This window comes from Myxine glutinosa, chromosome 1 (assembly GCF_964187855.1).
Source record: "Myxine glutinosa chromosome 1, kmMyxGlut1.1, whole genome shotgun sequence".
Lineage (NCBI taxonomy): Eukaryota > Metazoa > Chordata > Myxini > Myxiniformes > Myxinidae > Myxine > Myxine glutinosa.
The window spans coordinates 26,853,459-26,873,809 of record NC_136261.1 but is presented as its reverse complement, the minus strand read 5'-3'; the positions used below and the strand labels follow the sequence as shown (position 1 = coordinate 26,873,809).

Sequence of the window (20,351 nt, the reverse complement as noted above, 5' to 3'; positions counted from 1 at the left end):
TTCACGTACAGCTGCTGTTGCTTTATTGTCCTGCCTTTTAAGGAATGCTCGAGTACCAACCAGCCAGAAGATTTACCATCCAGCAGATCAGACAACATCAGTAAGTGACCTTCCTCTCTCACAGCCTGGCCTCACCTAACATAGAACAAGTCTGAAGAGATATCTACCATGAGGTACTAAAACCAAAGGTGGATAGAGGTTATGTTTTCATCCCTGTCTGTTTGGCTGTGAAGAGGATATCTCAAAAGGTTGTGGACAGATTCAGATGACATTTGGTGGAGGTTGGTTGTGTGATAAGGACAAATCATTTAGCTTTTGTTGAAGATCCGGATCGAGATACGAGGGTATTTTAATTTTTAAGTGATACTTTACCATCGAGTGATAGGGCCAAAAATGATATATAACATGATATTTCATACGAGTTTTGACAAAACTTAGTGGATGAGTTGAGTAAATGATAAGAACAATCCAATTAGAATTTGGTTAAGGTCTGGATCCAGATCCAGCCTATCAGTGGGAACAAAACATAAACTGTTCAGCCTCGTGGAGGTATCTGCTCTCTACCGAGTGCCATTCTAGCATTTGATGTTATAACTCTTATGAAACCCAACTTCATGCACCAGTTTGAGAAAGAAACCCATCATCTCCCTCTAAGAGGTGGAGTAACCATCTAAGTAGAAGTAACCTTTATCATAAAATTCCTCAAGTTTGATGATCTTTGAAGTGTGTGTGTGTGTGTGTGTGTGTGTGTGTGTGTGTGTGTGTGTGTGTGTGTGTGTGTGTGTGTGTGTGTGTGTGTGTGTGTGTGTGTGTGTGTGTGTGTGTGTGTGTGTGTGTGTGTGTGTGTGCGCGTGTGTGCGTGCGCGCGCGTGTGTGCGTGTCCGTGTCCACTCTCACCTTTCTCTTTTCCGAATAGTACTAACTCGAAATCTCTCATCCAAGGATGTTTCTTGTATTACCTTTCTTTCTGCAAGTCCGAAATCATGTAATCAACAAGAGCAGATTGCAGACCCTCGCCAGGACATGTTTTAGTGGTTTTCAAGGCTTTTGTGTGAAAACAAATATGGCGGCCGAACCACGCGACCGATGACGTCATTAAAAAAATTCTCCACCAATTTATCCGTAGATGACGGCTCAAGAAACTTCACCTTGATCGGTGACGTTTTATACTTGTCGAATTATGACGTCATAATGGAGGAACCTATGACGTCATCATTAACATATTTTATTCCCCATGGAGAGTTCTTTAAAATGAGCTATGTCTCAATTTTTCTGTGCAGTGCTTTCGGAGATAGAGGTGCTAAGTTCTTCAGTTTTTCGAAGATGGCGCCCATACCACGTGACCTATGACGCCATAATTATCATTAAATTTTTATACAGGTGGAGTTGCACCGATGGTGAAAATTTCCTGTCAATCGGACCAACGCTTGCAGAGAAAATCATATTTATTCTGCGCAGACAGACAAACTGACTCAAATGCAATACCTTCTCCTCTGGCGAGGGTAACAAATAAAAGATTATTTGAATTACAGATTTCGCCCTGGCAACGGCAGGTTAAAATTGAATTTCCCGGCGAGCAGAACCGAGTCACTGACAAACGCACACACAACGCATGCGCAAACGGCCTCATTAGCATCTTTATGCTATTTGGCACGCAATCCATTGCTGATGGTCTTCACAATCCTGAATAAGTACAGACGCTCCTCTGTAATCTTTAGCAAGGTGTTTGTGAGCACCCGTCGCATGTTTCGTACACCTTGTAAAGTAATCAAGGCAGAGTTTAAGGTAATTTGGCCTATTGTGCCTGTGGCAGGTCGACAGCGTTGTGCTCTAACCTCTTGCAGGTTGTGCTAATTGTTATACAACTACCCCAGCGAGGGGAACTTAGCAAGGGTAGTCTCACAAAATGGCCTGTTTGTGGGAGAGAGGAAGGGATGATTAGTAATATCAACCATTAAGCAATTGTGTTTTGTTGTTGTTGTTTGTTATTTGAGTGGCTACTATTGGTTTTAGAGTGGTAATGACTGGCCATGCCTGATTTTAAAAATCCTGGTCGAGCCATATTAATTACTTGCAGCTGGTTTTGCCGGAAGCCTTCGCGAGTTGACGAGGCGGCCATACCCATTCCAGCAGCCAGTGGTGATTGCTGGCGCAGCATGACCGTGCTTCCGTACTTGGAAGATCTACATGCACCACAACCTGACCCTGAGTTTGACTATGATACCACTCCTGATCTTGAGGCTGCTTCCTACACTGAGCAGGGTAAGAAAGCTAGAATGCTTTTTCTACTATTTTGAAATACGTGTTTATGTCACCGTCTGTGTGATGATTTTTGACCGCGATACGTTCAACTGCTATTATCCAATCGCAACCAAACTTGCCAGGCAGACCAAGGGTCACACGATGGAGGTTGTAGCAAGTTAACTTCCCCTACCCCAAGGGAGTTTTCCCCACCAAAGGGGTTGCTTGTTGAGGTGTATATCCGTGTTAAGATAGCTTTAACGTGGCGTTTTTCCAAAGGCACTTCTCATTACAAAAGTAACAACACTAAATATAATAGCATAATGTTAATGTTACTAGTATATACAGTCACGTGAAAAAGTAAGTACACCCCATGTAAAGTTTTGACTTTTTCAACATAGTTCAACATACAGCTATTTGATGTTAATTTCAACAATATTGATAGATAAAGGTGATATCATATAACAAATATCATGAAACATTTACATTTTGTAGTCCATTGTATAATTTAAATAAACATAAATTCAAATTTCGCATGTGGAAAAAGTAAGTACACCCCATGTAAAGTTTTGACTTTTTCAACATAGTTCAACATACAGCTATTTGATCTTCATTTCAACAATATTGATAGATAAAGGTGATCTAATATAACAAATATCATGAAACATTTACATTTTGTAGTCCATTGTATAATTTAAATAAACATAAATGCAAATTTTTCATGTGGAAAAAGTAATTACACCCCTACATTTATCACTACTCACTACAAAATGTAAATGTTTCATGATATTTGTTGTATTATATCACCTTTATCTATCAATATTGTTGAAATGAAGATCAAATAGCTGTATGTTGAAATATGTTGAAAAAGTCAAACTTTACAAGGGGTGTACTTACTTTTTCACGTGACTGTAGCCCGTTGACGGGTTGGAACTGTTTATTTGACGGTGCAGCCGCGTGATCGTGCCAAAGTCTGAAGCCTGGGCCTAGTGCCAGCTGTGCTTATATCTTCGTTATTTATTAGACATCCTACAGACGTAAATGAACACTTGGTTTACTGTGCGTGCGTTTCACCTCATGTGCAGCGAATTTCACCTTCCTACACCTTGTATTTATTGTGATTGAAAAATAAAAACGCTTCTGTACACTGAGCTTGAGGCTCAGTTTGGAAGCTACCATCTACAATTCCAATGGAAGAAACATAATTACTCTTCTTTTGGGTCCTCAGGGTCTTTTGGGTCTTCGGGGTCTTTTGTGTCTTCTGGGTCTTTTCGATCTTTTCAGTCTTTAAGGGTCTTTGGGATATTTTGGGTCTTCGTGGCCTTTTGGGTCTTTAAGGGTCTTGAGGTATTTGGGGTCTTTACAGGTCTTTAAGGGTCTTGGGGTTTTTTGGGTCTTTAAGTCTTCAGGGTCTTTAAGTATTCGGGGTCTTTTGGGTCCTCTGGGTCGTTTGGATCCACCTGTCTGACAGTCTCTCTGTTTGTCTGTCTGTGTCTGTGTCTATTTATCTATCTGTCTACAACAACAACAACAACAACAACAACAACAACAACATGCATTTTAAGGCCATTTTCCCTGCTAGAGCGGAGGTTAGCCTTGCGGTCCCCATGACCATCTTCTCTATTTTGCCCTATTTTCTGCATCTCCCCTTGTTAACCCCCTTGCCCGCATTTCTTCTTCCACCATCTTCAGCCAAGTCTTTCTCGGTCTTCCCCGTCCTCTACTTCCTTCTACATTCATTTCCATCACTCTTCTCAACCAGTCACTTTGCTATATCTGTCTGTCTGCCTCTCTATATCTCTGACTTTGGCTGTGTGTTTTGACTTTGTCACAGTTCTCTTCATTCGAATTCTTGCTTGTTCTTTTATTCCATCTCTTTTGCTCTTTATTTTTCTTTTCTTATCCATCTGTCTAGAGAGAAGTGAATTATTGCAGCAAATTTTCTGTAAGTCTCACTTGGCTGCGCCTGGATGGGTTTGAGGGTAGAGGGGTAGCGGCTGAACCTCAAATCCTATCCAAGGTTCTCCTGATGACTCCATCTTTGCTCTTTGCTTATTCAGGGTCTGTCTGATAACTCCAATGCAGTATTTGGTCTTCCATTTGATTATTTTTTTTGACTTGTGTACGACAGAACCGCTGAAAGGCTTTAGGTGGTAAAACATTCATAGCCTGGAAGATTAGAGTGGGAAGAGGATGGAAATTCTCTCTGTGTTTGGATCTTTGGCATCCTATCCCACCACTTGGTGGAAGCCTGCATTACAAGTAATATTAAATACACCACCGGCATCAGAAATGAAGGAATAAACCCGTCCGCAAGGACCGATCATTTTGTTCGTATCAAAAAAATGATTTTACCAAGACTCCTTCTTTCAAGAACATGTAACACTAGAACAGCACCCGGTAGAGCACATACCTCCACCAGGCTGAACAGTTTACATTTTGTATCCCACTGATAGGCCGGATCTGGATTCAGATCTGAACCAAAATCTAATCGGCTTGTTCTTGTCACCTACCTCAACTCATCCACCAAGTATTGTCATTCCTCGTCCACAACTTTTTGAAATGATCTTTGAATCTCTTGTAAAATTCTCGGATCCGCATCCGGATCTTCACCAAAGTCGAATCACTTCGTCTTTGTCATGCACCTGTCCACCAAGTTTCGTCCGAATCCGTTCATAACTTTTTGAGATATCATGCTTCCAGACGGGGTGAAAACATAACCTCCGTCCACCTTCGAATGGGGGAGGTAACAAATAGATTTCCCCCTATAATTTTGAGAAGCATTCATGATTGATAGATTGTTGATATAGACGGAAAATGTTGTTGCCCCGACGATGCGGAAAACCGGCGGAGGAAGAATCCTTACTGGTTGACTTGGCCATCTGGAGGATGAAAATTCCTCTCTCCAAGTTGCTCAAGCTCACCTCAATGCCTCATCAGCTCGACGTTGTTTCTCTTAGGCTATGAGCCAGCCCCCCAAAATTTGACCGGTCGGTACCATACAGATGGAGTAAGGCTCATTGTGATTTTTAGCAAGATATATGTCCCTAGATATGAAAAAAAAGTGATAGCAGTGTATAACTCTCGGCCATCTCTGTGTTATCACCCGAAATTTATACGCCTGCTTCGCTTCGCCAAAAAATGTGATATTTGCTAAAATTGGAATAAATATGTTTTTAAGGACCACAGAGTGCCGAGATCGAGATCGTATTTGTTCGAGAGATCATGATAAACCTAGAGTGTGGAGCAAGTTTGCATGCATTGTGAAATATACACAAAGAATTAAGTTAAGCACCCCCCCCCCCCGTTTTTTTACAACCTCGCACATTACAAGTTTGTTGTCGTCAAAACAGTGTAATATACCCATGATATTGCTATATTTTCTGGAGAAGTGATATTATGGTCACATAAAAACATAACAATCATGCCGTTTTCAATATTTTATTCTGAATAATTTAAGGTGAAATTTTTTGGGAATTTTAGGCATATTTTCACCTCAATTTAAGTATGGAGCTATAGGTCCATCACGGACAGTGTGGATGACGTTTATGTTTTCTAACGTACAGTCATTGTTCTGTGGCAGGTTGAACCCCCTCGAGCACGTTTGGGACATGTTGGGACGACAAATTGCGAAGATGGTCCCTCCAATAGCCAATCTGGATGAATTGGAACGTGCATTACATCGGGAATGGAACAACCTGCCACAGCAACGCATACGACGGCTTACAGGGTCTATGAGACGTAGGGTTGAGTCAGTGATCCGATCACGTGGGTCCTACACACGTTATTGACGCAAAGATCGCTAGAGGTCTTCTCAGAACAATGACTGTACGTTAGAAAACATAAACGTCATCCACACTGTCCGTGATGGACCTATAGCTCCATACTTAAATTGAGGTGAAAATATGCCTAAAATTCCCAAAAAATTTCACCTTAAATTATTCAGAATAAAATATTGAAAACGGCATGATTGTTATGTTTTCATGTGACCATAATATCACTTCTCCAGAAAATATAGCAATATCATGGGTATATTACACTGTTTTGACGACAACAAACTTGTAATGTGCGAGGTTGTAAAAAAACGGGGGGGGTGCTTAACTTAATTCTTTGTGTATATAATGTAGCTGATGTTACAAACCTACTTTAGGATACTAGCTAATACCAAAAATTACACTGAGATACCAAAAGTAGTAGACGAATAAACCTAAAATATTCAAAAGCTATGTTTCGTTCCAAAATATCAAAATTAGGGGGTATGGTTGAACATATTTTGAACTTTGCCAAAATAGTGCCCCAAACAACCACCATATTACAAAGTAATGATATATTCCAATGCAGTGGTTCCTTGCGAAGATTTTGAGGGGTCAAATGTTACTCTGGGAGTTTTCATTTTTGAAATATTGACAAAAATGTACAATGTGAATTCTGAACTCGAAGCGATTTCGACCACTTTTTCACTAAATTTAACATATTTTTTGTCATTATATCAAAAATTTTGATAAATAACCCCCACAAATGTTCTATATTTCTATTACTATATTAGTTGGCATCCAGTATGCAAAGTATTGGCACTCTGTGGTCCTTAAAAACATATTTATTCCAATTTTAGCAAATATCACATTTTTTGGCGAAGCGAAGCAGGCGTATAATAATATTTCGGGTGATAACACAGAGATGGCCGAGAGTTATACACTGCTATCACTTTTTTTTTATATCTAGGGACATATATCTTGCTAAAAATCACAATGAGCCTTACTCCATCTGTATGGTACCGACCAACCCCCTTGGCTCATAGCCTACTGCTTTGGTTTGATCGATGCCGTTTTAGTTATGGCTGCACTTCACTTCTCTCCCCTGGTGTCGTTTAATTTCCACTTTAACTATTGGCCCTTCAGTTAAATGAATGCTGCTACTCCAACAGCTTACCTATAATTACCTGAGCTACGGCATGTGTACCATTAAGTGATCTGAGGGTGATCGTTAAATCTTGTATAAAAGGTCAATGGATGACATTGTCAAAAGGTGGTTGTTGTTTTGTAAATTGTTCTTTACCAACTATTTTAATCCCACAACAAAATGCTGAACTCGTTTTAATATCCCACTGTCTTGGAACCTTTGGTGCATTTGACGTCATACAGTATTGTGGGAGTGGAGGGGAAGGACATTTTGTGTCCTCAGAGTCTTTTGGGTCCTTCAAGGGTCTTTGGGGACTTTTTGGTCTTTTGGGCCCTCGGGGACTTTTTGTTCATCTGGGTCCTCGAGGACTTTTGGGACTTTTGGGTTTTCTGTCTTTTTGTCCCTCGGGGACCTTTGGGTGTTATAGGTATTTTGGGTCCTAGGGGATATTTGGGTATTTTGGGTGCTTGGGGATTTTTGGGTCTTTTGGATCGTCAGGGACCTTTGGGTTGTCTGGGTCTTTAGGGGTCTTCAAAGGTCGAAGGGGTCAGCAGTCCAAAGGGTTAAAAGGTACATTTCAAAAGTATGTACGAATAATTAATTAATAGACACAAAAAGTATGACACACACACACACACACACAACTCATCCATTTATAGTAGACTAGGGCATGCCCGTACTATATATATATCTAAAATTATATCCCCCCCCCCCCCCCCCCCCCCCTCTATTTACATGAAATGGTTTGGTCCAAAGCGAACGGCTTGCGAGTACGGTGACAATCCCCCCCCTCTATTTACATGAAATGGTTTGGTCCAAAGCGAACGGCTTGCGAGTACGGTGACAATCCCCCCCCCCCCCCCTCTATTTACATGAAATGGTTTGGTCCAAAGCGAACGGCTTGCGAGTACGGTGTTTTTTATCGGACCCGTGGAATTATAGATAGTAGTTTTAATTAGTTTTAAAACATAGTTTAACGGCAACATAATTTTCCAACGTGAAATAAATGAATACGCTCTCAAATGTGCCGTCCGAGGCAGAGTGTGTTCGCCACGTTCGGCACACGCGATAGCTCGCTGCTCTCTGATTGGTTGAATCGTTTTTTGGACATAGCTCGGTAACTACTTCTCCGATTAATATGAAACCTTGAAAAGGCACATCCTCGGGTCCCCAGCAATATACCTGGCAAGTTTAAAGTATATCGGACCCGTGGTTGTCGAGAAACAGCGGTCACAGACAAACAAACAAACAAACAAACAAACACACATACAGAGATTACTGGAATTATAGATAGATGAGACTGTATTGAAGCAATGCAATGGTGCTCAACATTTTGTGATATGTTTGTGAATCTGCTTTTGCCCAAAGGCAGCACAACATGAATAACTCATGTTATAAAATTTAGCTTTAATTTAACTCTTCAAATGCTTAATACTTTAACCCATGTGACTGGCAATGTTTCCTCTACCCGCCCCACACCCCTTCCTCCCCCCACCTTCCAGATGAAGGGTCAGATGAAGCAGAACTAGTCCCAGACAGCGAACCAAATGGGTGGCCAAACAACGAAGGCAGTGGGCCTGATGGGGCAGCCGCAGCCAATGGGGATGATGGGTGTGTCGCAAAATCTCAGGCCAGCGAGCAGCAACCCTGTGATGGGGTTGGGCCACGGAGGGCGGTCGTGTCTGGGGTACGCCGGTTGACCACGTGCAAGCAGCAGTGACACTTGATAAATGTGACCCAAACGTTTCGGTGAGCTTTCACTTCCTCAATCTCCTCCTGAAAGCCCTTGGGGGAAACTCAAGGGAAAAGTTAAAATTTCATTATAGGGTAGCAAACTATCGTTCCTCTACCTGTATGACTTACCTGCATGCCTCTATGCATAGCTTCAAGGGTGCCATGAGATTGTGAGAATGCAACGCACCTTCACCAGGACAAAACAAGATGCCGATTGCCGAGCGTTTAGCTGTGTAAACGAGAGGGGTAGATTAAAAGAAAGCTTCTAGGGGGGGTGGGGGGGGAAGGGGGGAAAAAGGGGGAAAAAAAAAAGCAAGGGAAAAGCTTCCTGCAAATACCATTGGCAGCGTATACGATGATACAATCCCGTGCAGTCGGCATCACGATTCAATGTCCGCATTCACACCACACCGATTCTTCCTTGTCCTCACTTGGTACCACTGAACTCCACTTTACTAAACTTGATGTGGGTCCATCCGCCTCAGTTCTCCTTGACTCTATTCTGCTTCAAATGAGCGTGGTCAAATTGTTTCGAAAACGCCCATTGTATTTGGGAAAAGTGTTAAACGATATGGAAATGAAACTGCTTTGCTGCTCATTGACTTTCTACAGAGCTTGCGGATGCCAGTGCATCACTTCCGCAAGCCCTTCCAAGGCCGTCGTAGGACTAATCACGATTTCTACACTCGTTTTTTTTTTCAAATTTATTTTTATTTCCAAATATTTATTAACAACTATCGTGAGTCAGTAAAAGTTTATGAATGCAAAAGCTGGACTTCCGGGTCGGTGGAGCCGACATTTCGGTGAGAATCCACTCGCCTTATTCACGGCAGATGGTGGAGTGAAGAAGAAGCTTGAAAATCTTCACGTGACCTCAACCGTTCAAGATTGTATCTCAGGCTTTATTTTCCTCTGAGAATTCAAGAAAACCTCTTGGATTTTCTGCTTTTGCGCCAGAGGAAAATTCAACTTTACCTGCTATCTGAGAGGCAACCTGGTGTTGGTGTTGGCTTAGCGGTTAGGGTGCAGGCTTGGGATCCAAGGATCCTGGGTTTGAATCCCGGTCGATCACTGAACTAACACCAGGGGGGTTGACTCAGCCTGTCATCCTTCCGAGGTCGGCAAATTGAGTACCAGCTTGCTGGGATGAATGATCCCGGTGTGTACCCCGGTTTAGAATAGGTACACCGTATCCCTGCGCATCGTAAGAGGCGACTAAGGGTTGGCGTCAGGAAAGGCATCCGGCCATAAAACATGCCTCAAACAGGGAACCATGATTGTCATGGGGCCCGCAAGGCTAAGCCCTGCTCTCGCGGGGAAGAAATGGCCTTAAAACGATCATTCATTCATTTTCATTGAGAGGCAACACCATTTTGGGTTGGCCTGTAGTGTTCCCATCATGTGAACCCCTGGCTCATGATGTCGAGAGCTGAGGTTCAATTCATGCATACCACGTGTATTTGTTCGTTTGTCCACTAATGTTCTTGTAATTTGTACAAAGGTACATTTATGAATACTTGTCTGTCCCGCATGTAATTTATGGACCAGCTCTTTCATGATGCGTTGTAATGGACTAGATCTTCCTAACGGGTGACGCGAGACCGCCAGAGATTAACTCCCGAGACGCCGAGTGGAGGAGTTTCTCACATCCGGCGATTCTGTGGTAGTGTTGTAGAATCGAATAATTTAGCCACGCAGTGTTATTACGCTGGAGCAGGGTTATTACTTCTTTTTTTTAATGAATATTTGGAAGGAAAGATGAAGGGATCTTTACTAGAACTTCTTACTCGAACGTTTACTTTTACTGGAACTTTTCTGTCTTCTACCGACTCCTCTCCGGCCTTGCTCCCCCAGCTCTGTCTCTGTCCCCCAAATATTCCTGCAGGTCGCACAAGATCTGCCTGCAACGCTCTTGTGATTAAACTGCCAAAATCGAGACTTTCTGCTCACCTTCACTCCTTCATTTCTCTTTTCTCCTGCCTCTGGAACAAAGTCCCTCACTCTCTTCAATCCCACTCCTCCCTCCAGGTCTTTAAAACGGCTGTTCACCACCATCTCTTATTTTCCCCCATCCAAAACCTTGATCTTTTCTACCCCCGGTAATTTCACCCCAGATTCACTTTTTGAAATACCAACTTCTTTCCTGGAAGTTCTTGCAGTGTCCTTGTGTTTTATACTTCTCCCACCCCTCCACCCCCCTTCCCACGCCTCCTCTCCCCAAGCCATCTCCCGATGTCCCTGCTCTCAAATGTTGTGTTTGTGCTTCCCCTTCTCTCCCCCATCTTGTCTACCTCCACCCTTATTATATGTTTTGTGTGTCTGTTTGATTTTTTTTTTTTTTGTGTGATAAACGTTAGCTCTTTCACGATCCTCGATCCTGTATACCAAAAAAATAAAAAATAAAAATAAATAAACCAAGTCAACACTACCTGTTATACACTTATTACATACGCTTATGTTGAACATGTACTATGAAATAACTATTATAAACTACTGTATTCCCTGTTTTACCTTACGTCATTGAATATGAATATAAATGAATTCCTGTAACATTCCTGTAACGATATGCTCCCAAGCTTCGAAAAGAAAGCAAATGGCTCGTTAAACATCAGACCCAGGGAGTTTGATATGGTATTGGCAGGTCCTAACAGAGCCAGAGTCTTTTGCATTAAAGCATTGATCATCACTCGATTTGCATCAGCATGATATACAGCAGTCAAACTCCCACCCAGCTGCATCCCCAAATGAGAGCTGTAAACCATGTGCTGAACAGTGTCCTGAGGGCAGCAAATGAGGCCTTCGACAACTTTGTGTTTTTGAAGCTCCTCTAATAATGATACACCTAAGCTTTAACGCCAGGGGGGTTGACTCAGCCTGTCATCCTTCTGAGGTCGGCAAATTGAGTACCAGTTCACTGGTAATTCCCTGTTTGTCGTTAAAGGCGGCAAAAAGGGTTGGCGTCAGGAAGGGCATCCGGCCGTAAAACATTGCTTCAAAAAGGGGACCAAAAAAAAATAAAATAAAACAACAACAACCACGGTTCCCGAAAAAGGCCAACCCCCGCTTTGCGGGGAAAAATGGCCTCTAAAGGTGGTTTTTTTTTTAAGCTTGTGAGCAATAACTTGTAGGTTCTTGTTGATGCCTCTTTGCATATCGTCAATGTCTGGCCTGCTAATCCCATGGAACAAACGCTGCCATAAATTGTGGCTTTCGCGTGGAGATTCTTCAGTCAACTTCGCACACTCGTCTATCGGTCTAACACCAGCTTCGGAGTATGCAAATTGTGTTGTTTCAACAGTGCTGCGATTGATAATCTTGGCTTTTTATCCCTCTGCCGACGAAGTTTCCGGAGGCATTGGCTGTTTCGGGTTGTCCATCCGGCTGTCCGTCCGTCTGTGATAGGTTTGAGATATCGCATAACTTAAGAATGGCTGAAGGGATCCAAGTCAAACTTGGTACAGGTATATATAATGATGCAAAGATGAACTGATTATATTATGGGGTCAAAGGTCAGAGGTCATGTCGGGTAAAAATGTGATAACTTGAGAACAGCTGATGGGATTGAAATTAAACCTGGTACAAGTATTATAATGATGTAATAATGTGGGCGGAGGCGTATCGGTCGACGTCGAAGAGTGCTGTTCTATTTCGAAATGTTATACATTGGATGAAAATGTCATGCAAATCGGACTTCCAGGCTTATTTGTCCGGACAGGATTATGAAAGATTATTCAATCCGCTTTTTACATCCGAATATTCGCTGTTTTGAACCTTTGCAAGGCTGAAGTAGTCACAGTATGTCGGACTGAAATGAAATTAGTTTTGTTTGTATCCCTTTGGTTTTGATTGTTAATTGTCTGCCGCAAAATGCATATTCAATTTGAGGAAGGGATTTGAATGCAGGTTGTCATCGCTTGAGAATGTCACGTCTTGCTTCTGATTGGGCGCAATGTCAGAGAAAAGGCAGAGGAGCGCTGGTTGGTTAAGCGTAGTTTTTTTTTGTTTGTTTGTTTTTGTATACAAGATCGAGGCTCATGTAAGAGCTAACGTTGATCACAAACTGACACACAACACATATGATAAAGACAAGATGGAAAGCAGGGACATTGGGAGATCTGTGGGAGGGAGAGGAGGCATGGGGAGGGTGGCAGAGGTAAAAAACAAACAAAAAAAAACACACGGACACTGCAAGGACTTCCAGGAAAGAAGTCGGAATTTCAACAAAGTGGATCTGGGGTGAATTAGCGGGGATAGAAAAGATCAAGGTTTTGGATGGGGGAAGATAAGAGATGGTGGTGAACAGCTGTTTTAAAGACCTGGAGGGAGGAGTGGGATTGAAGGGAGTGGGGGAGTTTGTTCCAGAGGCGGGAGAAAAGGGGAATGAAAGAGTGAAGGTGAGCAGAGAGCCTAGACTTTGGCAGTTTAACCATAAGAGGGTTGCTGGCAGATCTTGTGCGACCTGAAGGAATATTGGGGGGACAGAGCCCAGAGAGAGCTGGGGGGGCAAGGCCAGAGAGGAGTCGGTAGAAGGCAGGTATTGGCTTAACTGTCGCTGGTTTTAGATCTGAGGGTCTTGAATTTCAACCCCTGTCGTGCCGTTAAACAACACCAGGTGGGTTGACTCAGCGTGTCGTCATCCTCCCGAAGTCGGCAAAACGAGTTACGATCGCAGTTTGCATAATAGTTGTTATGGTGATTGCAGTTCGCCGTACTTATTGCCAATGATCTCGCTTAACTTTTGTTTATCCTCTTCACTCCGCAGTTGCTGCACATCCAGCTGTGGGTGCGACACCAGCCAGCTGTATTAAGCTCATTGTTTATGACATGGATCACCAGCAGATGCTTCGACTGCATCCCCCCTGCAGCTGCTGCAGCACGGAAAAGGACAATGTCGCGTCGAACCAGGTGCGTTTGGCCTCAACGCTCCAGGACCTCAGATTTGCCGTCGTTCCCGAGAATGCTTGATAATCGACCTGGAAGGGTTTCCAGCACTCCACGCGAGACGCTGCAATGGCCTCCGCTTCGTAACCTGCTCCTTTCGCACGACCAAACGACACTCGGCGGCTGCCACTGCCCTGCGATGGCAGACTCGGCGTGACGACCGGATTAAAGAAGAATCTCAAAGGGGTTGGTGAAGTGTGCGCTCTCTAACCTTTCTATCTCTCTCACGTCGGTGTCCATCCCATAAATCTTTGCTCGTTACAAAGAATCATTGTGAATGATTTTTTTGCCGACGCCGGTCAGTCTCGCTGTGCCTTGACGCTCTTGACCCCACTCTGCACTTGCCGTAGCAGCTTTTTCATGTTTAGTTGTTGTTGTTTTTGGGGTTTTTTAACAGGGGGGGGGGGGGAAATGCAAAAGCAAGATTGGATAAAATTATTTTGAAGGTTGATTTTAAGATGTTAAATACTGTTAAATCTCAGCCTGTGAGAAGCTTGCTCTCAAGCATGCAACACTGATGTAATTTGGTATAAATTCATTAAAAGTTGCGGTATTTGTAATCGGCATCGATCACTCCAGCCCGCTTGCTCGATCCATCTTTCTGTGACAGCAGGAGAACCAGGAAATCTTTAGTGAGATGGGCCTGACAGGAGCCTCACTTTTTCCCAGACATTAAGTGAAGGGAAGGTTAATCAACGTGCTTCCAAATGCAGGTTTTTAGCCCCCAAATGGGGGTGGGGGCTTGTATTTTGGGTGCTGTCCGTTCATCCTTCCGGCATCCCTGTCAGGTGCATCTCAAAGCCTGCACTCGAAAAATCCCCTGACGTAGTGTTTCTTTCACATTCGGTGCATTTATGGAATAACGTCTGGACATGAGGCATGCCAAATGATTTTGAGATCGGAGCAAAACATCATGAGGGGCACGATTTCATGGCCGAATTTTGGCAATTAAAGAACTATTTTATGGGATAAATAGGTTTGAGTATCCGGGTGGAACAGTGACCGGGATGGTAAGTCAGAGGCAGAGGTGCGGATGAGCATTCAGGTGAGTGTGAATGCGCGGTGGAGGGTGTAATGGCAAACGGGAAGATTTCAAGGAGATTGAAAGGGAAGGTTCTGATGTCGTGTGTAATTCCGGCCTACCTTTACGGTCTGGAGAAGGTGGCACTGGCAGAGAGACAACAGAGGCTGCAGGTTTGCCAAAACAACTGTCAGGAGGATTGTGGGAGTGAAGAGGGTGGATAGAAGGAGGATGGATTAACTGAGGGAAGAGATTGGTGTGCAGATGAGCTTGACGGGGAGATGGGCTGGACATTTGATGCGGATGGGGGAAGAGAGAACGGCAAACGGAGCAGATAGGTTGAGGGAACAAGGTATGAGGAAAAGAGGTAGACCATGGTTGAGATGGGAGGATTGTGTGAAGAGCGATATCACTCAGGTGGGCATAGTTGGAGAGTGGAGAGAGTTGCCCACATAAGGCTGTCAGGATGACTTGGAGGTACCCACACTCGCCTCGAAGCTATATAGCCTGGGTTTGAATCCCGTCCCAGCTATAAACTGTCCCGGTGTTTCATCAATGTGTGCTGCCCCTCGGATGGACGTTAAGCTGGCATCCTGTCTGCCAGGATTATTTGGGTGTTAAAGATCCCAAGGTGTCCTTCACTGTATAATCGGTAATCTACCTCCCCCACCATGAACAAATTACAAATTCCTGCCCTAACCAGCAGAGGGCATTACATCAGCGGCATAGCCGTACCCCCGGGCAATGGTGCTACCCCACAGCTTTGTGCTGCATTCGAACAAACAAGACCTAACCACATACACTTTTGAAGTATTTATTTATATACAATTTACCATCAGTGCTATGTATTTATTTACTTTGGATATATTTTACCTTTCTACATTTATTACGTGCGAGGTCGATATTCGTTTCCATTATGTTATCCTGTCTGTCAGTCGCTTGCAGGTCGCAATTCCCGACTGATCATCACAAAACTTGACCAACTGGCGGAGCTAGTCAAAAGCTAGAAGCCTATTCTGTTTGAGGTCAAAAAGTGAAGGTCACGTATAATCGACAATTCTTATCCGATTGACTTGAAATTTGAAGAGGATTTGCACACTTGATCATTGAATTCAACCACCAATTGTGTTTAGGTCAACATGTGTAAAAGGTCAACATGTCAAAGGTCAACATGTCAAAGGTCAACAACTTTGAAATTTCTAAAATCCTCAATTTTCATCGAATTGACTTGAAATTTGAAGAGGATTTGTATATCAGATCACTGAATTAAACCACCAATTATTTTTGAGGTCAACATAGGCCAAAAGGTCAACAACTTGTTTTTGGGATTTCACAACAATACTGTTGCACGACATTTTTCTTGTTTGTTCATTTGTCACTCGCCTACAGGTCACAATTCTAAACCAAACCTCATGAAATTTTGATGTTGGTGAAACTTTGCCACAAGCTTCATATCTGATGCCTAACAAAGGTGTCTTGACCACATCAAAAGGGCTTACGGTGGAGGAGAGGGTTGAACCCCCCCAAAATGGGTATTTGCTCTCTTCTCTGAAACTACCCACATAATTTTAATGAAATTTGTCCATATGCTTCATATCTGATGCCTAACAAAGGTGTATTGACCGCATCAAAATCTGTGCTCGTTAAGCAGGTCTACGAGGGTGGGGGGGGGGGGGCTCTTAACCCCACTCCCCCCTCCTCCAAATGAGGTATTTTCTCTCTTCTCCGAAACTGCACATGTGTTGTTGATGAAACTTGGCCACAAGCTGCACATCTGATACATAACGAAGGTGTATTGACCGCATCAAAATCTGTGTTCATTAAAGGGGTTTACGAGGAGGGACGTGTTAACCCCCCCCCCCCCCCCCAATAGGTATTTGCTCTCTTCTCCGAAACTACACACACTTTTGATGAAACTTGACTACAAGCTTCATATCTGATGCCTAATGAAGGTGTACTTTATATAAATATAGATGTATACACACTTTATACCTGTTATTACAAAAAAAAAAAAAAATCTAGCATGCTGGCTCAACGGCCTAATGGATAAAGCATCAGACTCACAAGCTGGGGATTGTGGGTTTGAATCCCATCTGGGTTGAATAGTTTTCCCCTTACTTTTTCAAGTCTTTTATATTGTCTTGAATAAAGTCTTCTGCGATGAACAAATGCATTTTGTTCGTATTTAAAATGTATCTTGGGTAAAATGCCAGGGGCATAGAAAAGGCCCCTTTATATAAGGGTATGTGCCATGTGGCAAAGTATAGAAAAGAATGGACATTCCACAGCTTAAAGAAAATGCCAAACAATAGAAAATAAGGGACATTCCACAGCTTAAAGAAAATGCCAAACAATAGAAAATAAGGGACATTCAAAAAATATCGTGTGCATGCTGCACTACCCTTGTGTTCTGAGGAGGAACCAAGTAATGTTCCAGAAAAGTTCATATAAAGGGGCGCCCTATATCTGGCAAATAAAATACATTTACTTCTTCATGCAGGTGTATGAATCAAATTGGCGCCCCTTCATATAAACCGACGAGATTTTTTTGAATGTCCCTTATTTTGTATTGTTTGGCATTTTCTACAAGCTATGGATATATGTATCCACAAATTTCTCCCCTCCATCCTCCACCCCCCACCTCACAACATATTGTCATTATGTAAATAAAAGCATGGATCATTTACAAAAACTATACCTGAACTTAGGATTAGACAGAAAAAAGAAACGAGCAATTTGATGATTTTGTTTTTTTGTTTATTTTCTAAACAAATAAATGGGTAATTATTTACCCATTTGAGAAAGCATGCTACAATTTAACAACCATAAAAAATATACCATATTCACTCAGGTGTCTAATAGTCGGTTCAAGCAGATGTGAGAAATCGTGTTTGCTTTTTACGATTTTTTTGGGTTCACGAGTTATCAAGTGACCACTATATTCGTCATGTGTGTGCGTCTGTCTGTGTGTGTGTGTCCGTCTGTCCGCAACATAACTACCCGATGATATCATCTGATCTTGATGAAACTTGGGTGGGAGGTTGATATCATGATCTAGTTGTGTCCTGACGAGAGTGGGCGTATTGCGCCCCTTGTGGGCGGAGCCATGCCCGAAAAAGATGTCTTTTTAGGGGGTAATCGAGTTCAAGCTACATCTTCTCCGAGGGGTTTGGTGGAATCTGACAGGGGTTTCGATATTTGATTAGGCCAATGTCATGTGTCTAGCCCCACGGAGCTCGATTTTTTCATTTTTCTTTTTCCCCCATTTTTTTTTTCATTTTTTAAATTATTTTTTAATTATTTCATTTTTCACCGAATTTTCGGTATTGTGTAGCTAACTAACCTCATAACTGATTATACATTATTTTCTATCTCATTTCAAGGTCAGTAACCTTCGTTTTGACATTTCCTGGCCTGGCCTGTCCGGGCCTGTTTCGGTTATAGTCCGTCCTTTGTCATTGAATACCGCTCGCTCGTGAACCATCGTCGTCTCCCGACTTGTTTTTGGATACATTGCCGAGGCTCGTATAAGAGCAAACACACAGGAAGAGAGAGGGCTGGGGCGGGGTTCATGGGATAAACAAGATGAACACTACAAGGGACTTTCAGGAAAGAAAACGGAATTTGAAGGAGGTGGGTTTGGGGTGGATTAACGGGGGTAGAAAAGATCATGGTGTTGAATGGGGGAAGATAAGAGATGGTGGTGAATAGCTGTTTTGAAGACCTGGAGGAGGAGTGAGATTGACGAGAGTGAGGGAGTTTGTGCCAAAGGTGAGAAAAAAGACGAGTAAAGGTAAGCAGTGAGTCTTGATTTTTGGCAGTTTCACTAGAAGGAAGGTGCTGGCAGATCTTGTGCGACCTGCATAAATATTAGGGGGACAGAGCAGGGGGAGCTGGGCTGGAGAGGAGTCTGTAAAAGACAAAGACCACCAACATGCCTGCAGTGAGCGATTGAAAGGCCCTCGGAGTTAGCTTCATCGCGGGAGATTCCAATGATTCTGAAAGCTTTGGTTTCAACCGTGTGAAGCCGAGCCAGGTGTGAGGCAGGAGCAGCAGCCCAGAGGGGAGAGCAGTATTCCATTGAGCTGCGGATGAAAGCCTTGTATGTGGTGAGGAGCTCAGGTGTACCAAGGAAAGACTTTGCACGATGGAGGATGCCCAGTCGGCGACTGGCTTTGAAGGCCAGCTTGGAAATGTGGTTTTCCCAGGAAAGATCATGGCAGATAGTGAGACCCAAAAGCTTGATTGACAGAACTTCAAGAGGATTATTAAGAAAGAAGATAGGAGGGTTGGGGGGTTCCAGATGGCCCTTTTGGAAAGACAGAGTGAGAGTGTGAGATTTGTCAGGTTGTAGTGATTTGGTGTCAACAACACACACAAATTTAATTATTATAGTGTTTACACATGCACCTGTTATTAAAAAGATTGCTTTACACAGATTTATTATAACATCTTTATGTTCAGGTCTCAATCGGGTCTTGTGCTGATGCACTGCCTGGGCTTTTTTCCCGGGAGCGATCGAGTAATAAGTTTTGTGAAGATAGTATGTTGAAGTTGTTGTGATTTATTGTACGAGTATTTCAAAAATAAAATGAATTAAAAGAAGGGAAAGCGGCCCAAGCGCATTTTTGCAACGCCCAAGATTGTTAATTCAAACGAAACCATAAGGCAAACATTCCCCAATTTGTCATTCCGGAAATATGTAAATACATATGTCATTTAATTTCCCCAGGCAACGCTGGGTACTTCAACTCGTTATAGAAAAATACCCACTCAGTGTGGATGGGCTGCATCCTTCAGCAGCATCTTCTTCCACATCTCCACATAAAAGTAGGTATTACGAAAATAAAGGGGTAGGCAGGGAAGAAGAATAGTCTTCTTCCATGGTGTTTGGGGATTATATTACAAACTCATAAGGATTAATCATTTTGAACTTGCTGATCCATGTACCAAGCACTTTCTTTGCTAGGGTTACAATGCTGGGCGGGTCACGACTCTGGCACAGGAAGTCAGCGCAAGAGTTTCGAATGTGTTCAGGGTGCCAGCGATAGCTCGCCAGCTACTCTTCGTGAAAGATCTTTAAATTCCACCAACTAATGCTAGTAGACGGATAATCAGATAATTTGAATAATTCCTCCTTCATGACCAACAATGTGCCACAGATGCTTGCATTTCCAATGACAAGTCAGACATAAAGTTGTCCATTTAAAAAAAAAAAAGGTTTTGGTGATGTTGACGTCGTTAACCTTCACTTTGGTTACCTGTTAGAGTTGCTGCCACCTCGATTAGTCTCAAATTGGGTCTAGTTCACTTCGCAGTCAACCCAGTGAAGAGGATTATTATCCATTAGGAGCCAAATGGGTAAACAACACTTCATAATCGCAGAGAGGCAATACCATTGCGGAACAGATTGATGGATTTTTAAAGTGATTGAACGCTCGTACGCCTGGCGGAATACCTTCTACTCGGAAAGATTTGTTCCCCTTCTGGATATCATTGTGTGCGCGCAACATTT

The 20,351-nt window shown here is 42.9% G+C and overlaps 1 protein-coding gene across 1 annotated transcript in view; it reads left to right on the top strand.

The window, feature by feature from the left end:
• The window catches only part of STK11 (serine/threonine kinase 11), a 55,037-nt gene extending 35,596 nt beyond the window's left edge, over nt 1–19,441 (top strand). Inside the window, exons 8-11 of the mRNA XM_068108797.2 lie at nt 43–100; nt 2,078–2,262; nt 8,643–8,889; nt 13,637–19,441. Of these exons, the coding sequence (XP_067964898.2) occupies nt 43–100; nt 2,078–2,262; nt 8,643–8,860 (461 nt within the window). The 3' untranslated portion in view covers nt 8,861–8,889; nt 13,637–19,441. The remainder of the gene's footprint in view (nt 1–42; nt 101–2,077; nt 2,263–8,642; nt 8,890–13,636) is intronic.
• Nucleotides 19,442–20,351: the final 910 nt, after the last annotated feature.